The sequence below is a fragment of the Anas acuta genome, chromosome 21, assembly GCF_963932015.1.
Source record: "Anas acuta chromosome 21, bAnaAcu1.1, whole genome shotgun sequence".
NCBI classification, from domain to species: Eukaryota; Metazoa; Chordata; class Aves; order Anseriformes; family Anatidae; genus Anas; species Anas acuta.
Window position 1 is genome coordinate 6512786 of NC_088999.1, and position 9269 is coordinate 6522054.

Consider the following 9269-nt stretch of genomic DNA (forward strand, 5'->3'; position numbering starts at 1 on the left):
GCTGTGCTGCAGGTGCAATGGGTAAGGTGCTTGTTAACAAGCTGACGGGCTCAATCTTAATTAGGTTCCACTGCAGGTTTCATTAAGTACTGCACACAGTTCAGAAATTAAGTTATTCACCTGTTAATTCAGACCTTGGTTGTAACCGAGGAGGAGCTTTGAGGGCAGGAATTGAAGAGCTGTGCGGTCAGTTACCTGCAGAAATGACGCGCTGGGGTGTGCGCAGCGCTGGAGCTGCCGCAGAGGCTGAGCAGCCCTCTGACCTCGTGCTGGGAAGGACCAAGCACTGCAATGCTTTTGGGAACGCTGCTTTGAGGAAGGAATCACAGGACTTGAAAAAGCAGGAGCCCCCCTGCCTTCTGTGCCTTTGGGAGGTGTCTCGCTGGTGAGCGAAGTGCTGCCTCAAAGCAGTGGAGGCCCGTGGTGGCAGGGACGTGGGTGGGTTTCACTGTCTTGTCTCCACAGCTACTGCAGCCTTTTTTTTTTTCTCCTCAAATTCTGTTATTTTCCAGTAACTTGTCCTGATTTAGTTTCCCCTGTTGCAGCAGCTTCTTACGTGAAACTTTCAACCTAAAAGTGGTACCCGCACTCTAAATGAACTTCACCTCCTACAACTCCTTTTATAAGCAAACCGTGTTCTGCTTTTTGTATTGAAATTGCGCGTGTTTTGGAGAAATGCAGAAAGCCCTTGCTTTTTTCATCAGTGTGTAGGCCATCGTGTCATCACCTGATAGATGACTAGCACAGAGCTTTTTGTTTTTTTTTTTTTTTTTCCTTAACATCTGGGCAGCCTGCCAGCAGGTTATTGTTTGCTGGCTGTTAAAGCTGATTACCTGGTTCTGCTGCGTGTTTCATTAGTCTAAGTAGCTCCCCTAATAAACATCAGAGGCTGAGAGCCGGGATGGATGGTGGTGGAGCCCTGTCACAGCCACTGTATTTATCTATTTCAGCCCCAGACACCTCGGAGAGGCACCAGGGCTGCGATTCCTGGGGATACAAGGAGGGGGAATAAAGCTGGGGGTGTGTGAGCACCCCAGGGGCCAGCTGTAAGGCTGCTTTAGAGCTGGGGTGGACAGAAAGTGTGGCATCCTGCTGAATTTATGAAACAAATGGGTGAACCTGTGGCAGATCGCTGTAGTCCATCCTTACGTGGTGGGGGGACAGCTTCTGCCACCCAGGAGGACGTTTTATTATTTAAGGCCTGACAACTGATGAATGACTCATAGGAGGAGCTTGGGCTCATAAATCTAAAGATAGCAGGGTCCCAGCTGGGGCTGGAGGCTTTGGGGAAAGAGGGAACTCTATTTTGTCTGCAGATGTTTTTCCCGTTGGGGTAGGATTGCAGCGAGGCAGGGCGAGTTATTTATTCCTCCTGCACGGAGATAGCTGGGTGAGAGCGGCAGCCGGCTCTGAGTCACTGCTGTGACGTGCAGCAGAGGGCTCCTGGGGCTGTTAATGGTCTGAGAGCCAGGCCTGGCTCTTCCAGCACCCTTGGGTGTCTGATGGGTGGCCCTGGGGGTGAGGATGGGTGCCCTGGGGACACCGACTGCTCCAGGCCTGGCTCCTCCAGCACTGCTGGTTGTAGGACGGGTGTCACCACATGCAGGGGCTGTGTCCCTAAGGACACCACAGCCGTGGTGCCACCCTGCCCCGTCCCATGGGTGCTGTGACACCCCCCCCAGAGCCAGACCATGGCATAGGTGCCCCGTGCTCGGTGCTGGCTGCCTGGGAAAGGCAAACGTATCGGGTCCAGGAGGGGAAGCAAACAGATGATGCAACGGTGCTGCCCTTTTGCACAAAAACCACAGCCAGTGTCTGAGCGGGCTCTGCTCTGCTTCAGGGGGCGGGGGAGACCTTGCTATGGCAGGAAAAGAGCAAATTTTCCCGAAGGTAACAGAAAATGGGTTCTTCGGGAGGTGCCTCGCTGCGCTGCCATCCCCCCCTGCATGCTAACAATGGGCCTGGAGAAACGCTGAGCACTTCGTGCAGCAACGATACAACCCCGCACGCCACATGCCGTGGCCCTCAGCGTCTCCATCCATTATTCAGTCAGGGCCTGGGCTCTTTTATTTTTCTCTTTTTTTCCCCCAAGAGGCTCTCCTAGACAATAGGGCTGCCCGCTCGTGCTCCCACAGCTCCGCACCGACATCTGCTGCGCCCCAAGGGAGCCGAGCAAGAGCGTGGGGTCAGGGCAGGCGATGCCCCCCCCGCCATCCCTCTCCTTCCCCACACCGGCTTTTAACACTTTTGGCTTTCAGGCTTTGAAAATTAAACAATTTGTGGTTTACCACAGTGGCACCGCGCAGCAGCGTGGCCCTGGGGTATGAGGGAGGCTCTGCTGAGGAGGAGGAGGAGGAGGAGGAGGAGGAGGAGGAGGGGGGGGGGGGGGAGCAAACCGAGCCCCCCAACAACCCCCAGCCTTGCTCCGAGCCCCCCTCGCTCCCCCCAACCCTTCTCCGGGTCCTGTGTGGAGCCGAGCCCCGGGTTCGAGGCCGTGAGGCGACTCCCGGGGCCGGGCAGGGCCGAGCCGAGCCGCGCCGCCCCCATGGCCGTCCCCGCCCCGTAGCCGCCATGGCGGCGGTATTCGCCGCCCTGCGAGTCCTCCTCGGGCTCTTCTTCCTCCTGGCCGGCGCCGTGAAGCTCACGGACCGGCTCTCGGCCGATGTGCACCGGCACATGGTGAGGGGGAGCCGGGGGCTGGGGGCTTCGGAGGCGTAGGGAGGGGTTCGGGACTCGAGGGAGGCGTCGGAAACATAGGGGGGGCGCTTCGGGGCTTCAGGGGCTGAGGGGAGCTTTGGAGCCTGAGGGGGGCTTCGTGGGCGGCCTGAGGGGGGCTTTGGGGTTTGAGGGGGGTGTTTGGAGTCTTAGGGGGGTGTTTGGAGTCCTAGGGGGGGCTTTGGAGGCTGTGGGGGTTTTGGAGATGGTGGGGGGCTTCAGAGCCCTAGGGGGGCTTCAGAGTCTGAGGGTGGTTTTGGAGCCATAGTGGGGGCTTCAGAGCCATAAGGGGGGCTTTGAAGCCTGAGGGGGACTTCATGGGTGGCCTGAGGGGGGATTTTGGGGCTGAAAAGGGGCTTCAGAGTCCTAGGGGGGACTTCAGAGACTGTGGGGAGCTTCAGAATCTGAGGGGGGCTTCAGAGACTATGCTGGGCTTTGGAGCTATAAGGGGGGCTTTGGAGCCTGAGGGGGGCTTCGGAGCTGGAGCTGGGCCCCTCTGGCTGTCCCCAGCAGGCGCAGTTCGTCCGCTTCGCCGAGGTCTTTCCCCTCAAGGACTTTGGCTTCGCCCCCGATCCTGACCCGTACCTGGCGGCCGTCGGCTGGGTGGAGGCGGTGGCCGGGCTGCTGCTGGCCGTCGGCCCCCAGCTGCTGCAGGAGATCAGCAACTTCGTGCTCAGCATCGTCATGATGGGTGAGAGACGGCGGGGCGGGGGGCTCGTGGCCCCCGGTACCCCCCTTGACATCTCCTGCCTCTTCCAGGTGCCATCTACACACTGCTGGTGCTGCGCGAGCCCCTGGCCATGTGCGCCCCCGCCACGCTCTGCCTCGGCCTCCTGCTGCTGCTCAACATCCGTGGCTACGGAGCCCCCGCCAAGCCCAAATTCGAGTGACCGGAGGATGGAAGGACGGATGGACAGACGGATGGAGGGAGGCCGGACCCCTGGGGTGTTTTGGGGGGCTGCGAGGTAACGTGGCACTGCTGGGTGGTGCAGCTGCAGGATGGAGGCTGTGGCACTGCTGCTGCTCCGGTGCTGAACCAGCACGAGGTGGTCGGGTCCTCCCATGCCGGACTGGCGCTGGCTCTCGTGGGGGCTTTCATATTTTGGAATAAAGCCTCTGTTTTTTCACGTTTTGCCTCCGCTGGTTGTTTCTGCCTCCCCTGGTGCTGAGCTGCAGGGGACATAGTGAGGCTGGGAGGTCCCTGAGTCCTGGGAGGGGAGGCTGGTAGGGTACTGGGGCAGCAAATATGGGAAATATGTGGGCAGCACGTTGGGGTAGACAGCCAGCAATGGGAACCCGTGTGGGGCAGGAGCCCTGTGGCTGTCTGGAGCCACCCTGCAACGTGCCAGGCCACCCAGTGGGGTGACAGCAGCCCCACGGTGCCCCAATCCATGTGCCTGGATGGGCTCAGGCAGGTGCTTCTGGGGGTCTTGCTCCATTGGGGCAGGGTCTTTAGGGACCCATCCGTTCTCCAGGACAGATCGAGTCCCCTGGGGATGGGCACTGCACGGTGGCAGCTTGGCTGAAGCCCAGGATCACATCTGAACCTTGTGCATCTTCCAGCGAAGCAACTGGGACAGATTTGGGGTGAGACAAGGCTCTCATAGAGGTGCAGCACCCCCCAGTGCCACCACCGGGACCTGAGCCACCAACCAAGGGGACAGGGGACAAGAAGCAGGGAGGGGGGAGCGTCCCCTTGGCAGGACTGGGGGGGGAGGGGGCCGGGGGCTCTGCTCCCTCTGAATCCCCCTTTGAAGCAAACAAAAGCCCGAGGAGGCAGATTCCTGCTTTGATCCCTTTCGGCTTGCCCCCCCTTCTCCCAGCTGCTGAGTGCAGAAACTTGACCTCTGCTGCTTTCATGCGGGGCCTGGGAAATGGCCCTGGAAGGGGATGGGGGCACTGGGGAGGGGGGGCACAGCCACCACCACCCCCGTGCCCCCAGCCAGCGCTGGTGGCGGGGGTCTTAGCGTGGCTCCAGCGTGGCCGCCCCCATTACAAACACACGCAGGTGCCTCCCTGCTCCAGCTGCCCCCCCGCATGCTCTCACCCCCACATGGGCTGGGGGGAAGGGGGGGCTGGAATCAGGCGTCCCCTGCCTCCCCCAGCTCTCCCCGAGCATTTAAAGCTTCCAGCAGCTCGGCCAGGCAGCGAGGAGCAGCCGGAGGGGACACGGGGTAAGCGAGCTCCTCGGGGTGTCCTCAGTATGGTGGGAGGGAGCTGGGGGCGACCCCCTGGTTATGGGGTGCAGCGTGGGTGGGTGCTTCCTTCCCCAACTCCTTCAAAAGGAAAGAGAAGAGGGGAGTGTTGAGGGAGCTGGGGGGGGGTTAGGGGTCTGTGAAATAATTCAAGCCCCCTGGGATGAGCCCACCTGCTCAGCACCCCGAGCTCTCCGTGCCTTGGTGTGGGGTTGGGTGCTTCGTGCACCGGATCTGGCCCTGCTGCGCTGGAAGACGCCCGCGGGGTGACTCAGAGCCGTCGGCAAGGTGTGGGCAGGCTGCGAGGTGAGATTGCTGCAGCCCTGGGATATGGGAATCGCACCAGAGAGAGGTTTTTCCACGTCCAGGGCTTGGGGAACAAGGGGGTGCCTGCCCCGTGCTGGTGCCCCCTTCCCCATCCCCATCATCTCCACACCCTGATGCGCCCCGAGCCGCTGCGGGACTTTCCCCAGGGGGATTTTGGGGCTCTGGGAGCGAGAAGAAGCAGAAGATGGAGCAACAGCAGCAGGGCTGGAGGGGTTCGTGCAGCCCCCGGCGAGCTCAGGGCTGCGAGGGCGGCGTCAGGCGGCGTTAAGCCCCGCAGCTGCGAGCTGGAGCCAGCTCAGCACCTCCGGGTGCCGCCGTCTGCGCCTCTGCCCCTGGGCCATGGCGCAGCTGTGCCTGCCGGTCCCCGGGGAGCGCCTGGCTGGCGGAGCCCCCGGCTGCCTGGCGGCGTGGGGGCGTGTGGCTGGGGGGGCTGGGATGGCTCCCAGAGCCCGTCAGCTCCCTCGGGGTGAGGAAGAGCGCAGCCTTTTTGCTAGCAACCCCACGGGGCAGCTCATGTCCGGTGCTGTGGAGTTGTAGGCACCAAGCTGGGGTTGTTCCACCCGGTTCAACGCCCCCACCATGTGCCGTAGGTCCCTGATTGTCTTCTCCTCTTTGCAGGAGCCCGGGATGAACGGCTCGGCACCGGGGCTGCTGCCGGCGGAGCTCCCCGGCGCCTGCGTGCCCCGCGACCCAGTGCAGTTCGTGCTGGTGCCGGCCGTCTACTGCCTGGTGCTGTGTGTGGGGCTGCCGGGCAACCTGGTGGCCTTGCTGGTGTTCCTGCAGAGCGGCAAGGTGAGGAAGGCCATCCGCATCTACCTCATCAACCTCACGCTGGCCGACATCCTCTTCAACCTCACCCTGCCCCTCTGGATCCCCTATTACCTGGCCGGGGGCAACTGGCTGCTCTCTGAGGCCGCTTGCCGCTTGGCCGGGGCCACCTACTACGTGGCCACCTACAGCGCCGTCACCTTCATGGCTCTCATCAGCTTCAACCGCTACTGCGCCGTGCGGGCGGCGAGGCCGGCGCTGCCTCTGACCGGGCGCCGCGGCGCCGCGCTGGCCTGCGCCCTGGCGTGGCTACTGGGGCTGGGCTGCGCCGTGCCCACCCTGGCCGCCCGGCAAACCTTCCCGGCCCGTGCCGGGGCCACCACCTGCTTCGAGCAGCACGCGCGGCACCGAGCCTACGCCTACGCCATGGTGGGTTTCTTCGCTGCTGCCTTCCTGGTGGTGCTGGGCACCTACGCCTCCGTCGCCCGCTCGCTCTCGGTGCCCGCCGTCACCGCCGCCTCGCCGGGCTCGCACCGGCAGCAGGCGCGCGCCATGGTGCTGGGGATGCTGCTGGTGTTCGTGGTGTGCGTGGCCCCCTACCACCTGACGCTGGCCCCCTGGGTGGGCAGCCGGCCCCCCGTGCCTCCCTGCGGGCCCCCGGCTGTCCTGGATGTGCTGCACGCGCTGAGCGTGGCCCTGCTCAGCCTCAACAGCTGCCTCGACCCCCTCGTCTACTGCTTCTGCATCCGCCGCTTCAGGGCTGACCTGGGCCGGACCCTGCGCAAAGCCGCCCGGTGCCTCCCGCTCCCCCCTCAAGCCCCCGATGCGCCCGTGCCCAGCGTCCGTGCGTCCTCCTTCACCTCCTCGTAGCGGCTGGGGGTTCCTGGTATCCTGCCCCCCTCCCGGTGCCGTGGTCCCAAAGGGTTGGGGTCCCCAGCAGGGCGATGGGCGCAGCTCCTGAAGCAGGGAGCGATGAGGGGGGAGCAGTTGCCTGGCACACCCCCACTCCATCCACCCCCGCTCTGCTCCCGGCGCATCCCCACGCGCTCACAGCCCACGGTTTCCACCCTCGCACGGATCCTGCACCCAGCGCTCGCACGCGCCAGGAGGGCGCCTTCCCTGGCGAGGGTGGGGAGAGGGTGGGATAGGACAGGGGGTGGCGTGCGGGGTCCTGTCCCCTCCCGGGGGGCTCCATCCCGCGGGGATATGCGTAAAGACACTGACGCTTTGAGCTGGGCTGCCTTGGGGGGGGGGGGGTTTGGGGCCCCATCCTGTGGCGTTCCCATCCTCACGCCTGCATCCTGCCAGGATTAAAAATGAACGAGCCAACGGCTGCCGAGTCTCCTTGCTGGCGAGGCGCCGCGCTGAACGCCGAGCAGCACCGGCCGCTCCTTCAGATGGGACAGAACCGGGCACAGGGAGACCCCCCCGGCACCCCCATCCCCATGCACCCAGCTCCTGCCCCAGGACCCACGGGGGGACCCAGCAGCCCCCGATCCCCCACCCCTGCTGCGTGCAGGCCTCCCGGGGTGCCGGTGCCTTGCTCATGGGCAGCGCAGCCTCCAGCCCCGCTCACGCCACCGCTGCCTCCCCGGAGAGCCCTCGCGCTCAGCGGGGGCGGCGGAGCCGGCGCAGGGCCGTGGGCGTCTGCAGGGGCGGAAGATGGTGTTTTCCCAGCCCTGTCTCGTTCCTGCTGCTGCCTCAGCTCTGCCTCCCCGGCACGGTGCGAAGGTGAGCGGTGGGCGCTGCGCAGCCGGGTGGGATTCAGGGTGGTGCGGGGCAGGGGGTGCTGGTGGGGATGGGGGGGACACGGGGGCTTCAGGTGCCCCCCTCTTGGGGGTGTCACCCCCCAGCACGGTGCTCTCAGTGCTTTGGAAGGAACCAAGAGGCATCAGGCAGGGGGAAAAGGGGTTTGGGGGGGGGTCCTGCTGGCACCGCACGGTCTCAGACCCCCCCACAACGCCCCCAGCACCCCAAATCCTGTGTCCCAGTTGCTGTGTTCTTCATGGAGCTGTGCCCACAGGATGGATGCACCCCCCCAGGTGTGCTCCCCCCTGGGCAGAGCTGCTGCACCCCAACCAGGTGTGCACCCAGGTGGGGGCCCTGCCCCATGGGTGCTGCCAGGTGACGGCTGCGCTTGGGGGGTCACGGCTCAGCGGTGATTTATTCAGGGCTGCAGGGGATCAAAGCTGGGGGAGTGGGGTCTCTGCGTGCCACAGGGAAATATGCACAATCTCGAGGCTGGGAGACCCACACACGGATATCCTCAGGGTGCTGGGGTGCCCCCAGCACCTGGGTGCTCAGCTCTGCTTCGGCACAGCCAAACCCCGTGGCCAGGCTGGATGGAGCAGCTCTCCACGTGCCGCGGTGCCCTGCCTCGGCAGAGCCGTGCTGGTGCTCCACGCCGAGCCCACCCCGTTGTTCTCCTTGTGGAGTAGGGGCTGTCCCAGCCACGCTCGACTCCCCCCGTTCTTCTCCTTTTGGAGCACGCATTAAATATTAATCCTTTTATGTAACTTCTCAGGGAGGTGGGCAGAGCTCTGCTGCTCCCCGCGTGCACGCAGGAGCCCCCGTGCCAGGTGGAAGCGCCGCGGGGCTGGACGAGGGCTGGGGCTCACCCACACGGGGTGCAATGGGATTACCGGGGGGGTGTCCTTGAGTCCCAGGAGCTGGGGAGCCCCAGTTTGGGCTCTGGTGACCCCCAAGGGTTTGCTCAGCGGGGTGGGACAGCGATGGGGACCACGGGGCTGCGGAGCTGCTGTGCCCACCTGCCTGGTGACACAGCCGTCCTGGGACACAGCCATGGCCACGTCTGCTTCAAACCGAGCTGCAGGAGCTCCCCCGAGCCGTGTTCTTGCCCTGGCACAGCGGGTGGCTTCGGGGAGGGCACGATGCCAGGGCCGGGCACGTGCCGCCGTGGTGCCGCTGCCGCCACCGCGCGCAGCGAGGCGTTAACCGGCTCATTGTTCCGCTGCACTTGTAACCCGCACGCGCCTTAATTATTATTATTAGCAAATTACACCACCCCGTGCGAGGGGCTCTGCGGGCGGGCGGCTGCTGACGGCCCCGTGGCTGCCCCGGGGGGAGGCTGAGCCCCTCGTGGGCAGCCCCAAGACCCCGGAGCGAGACCCGGGCAGGCAAGCGGGGTCCCGGGGGAGGTGTTGGGGGGCGGGATGCCCATGGTCTGGGGGGGATGCCTACAGTCTGGGGGCTTACCTACAGGCTGGGGGGATGCCCACGGGCTGGGGGGGGATGCCCATGGGA

At 64.5% G+C, this 9269-nt stretch overlaps 2 protein-coding genes across 3 annotated transcripts; both read left to right on the plus strand.

Annotated features, from left to right (window-relative positions):
* Nucleotides 1-2518: 2518 nt before the first annotated feature.
* On the plus strand, nt 2519-3842 carry TMEM35B (transmembrane protein 35B). Of its 2 annotated transcripts, none has more exons than XM_068658071.1 (3): nt 2519-2679; nt 3226-3406; nt 3475-3842. In XM_068658071.1, the coding sequence occupies exons 1-3, from the start codon at nt 2572-2574 to the stop codon at nt 3603-3605; spliced, it is 420 nt and encodes a 139-aa protein (XP_068514172.1). In that variant the 5' UTR covers nt 2519-2571; the 3' UTR covers nt 3606-3842. The 2 variants fall into 2 exon arrangements, with proteins under 2 accessions (XP_068514172.1, XP_068514173.1); XM_068658072.1 differs by having other exon boundaries at nt 2526-2679; nt 3229-3406.
* A 2018-nt stretch (nt 3843-5860) lies between these two features.
* On the plus strand, nt 5861-7722 carry LOC137843098 (platelet-activating factor receptor-like). The gene has a single exon (XM_068657937.1). It carries the CDS (start codon nt 5865-5867, stop codon nt 6873-6875), a length of 1011 nt encoding a protein of 336 aa, XP_068514038.1. The 5' UTR covers nt 5861-5864; the 3' UTR covers nt 6876-7722.
* Nucleotides 7723-9269: the final 1547 nt, after the last annotated feature.

What these genes read in the sequence shown, in the direction of transcription:
- TMEM35B (XM_068658071.1), top strand. Translation starts at nt 2,572, where the DNA reads ATGGCGGCGGTATTCGCCGCCCTGCGAGTCCTCCTCGGGCTCTTCTTC. An exon ending in CCGATGTGCACCGGCACATG is followed by an intron (nt 2,680 to 3,225) that starts GTGAGGGGGAGC and finishes GGCTGTCCCCAG; the next exon opens with CAGGCGCAGTTCGTCCGCTT. An exon ending in GCTCAGCATCGTCATGATGG is followed by an intron (nt 3,407 to 3,474) that starts GTGAGAGACGGC and finishes TGCCTCTTCCAG; the next exon opens with GTGCCATCTACACACTGCTG.
- LOC137843098 (XM_068657937.1), top strand. Translation starts at nt 5,865, where the DNA reads ATGAACGGCTCGGCACCGGGGCTGCTGCCGGCGGAGCTCCCCGGCGCC.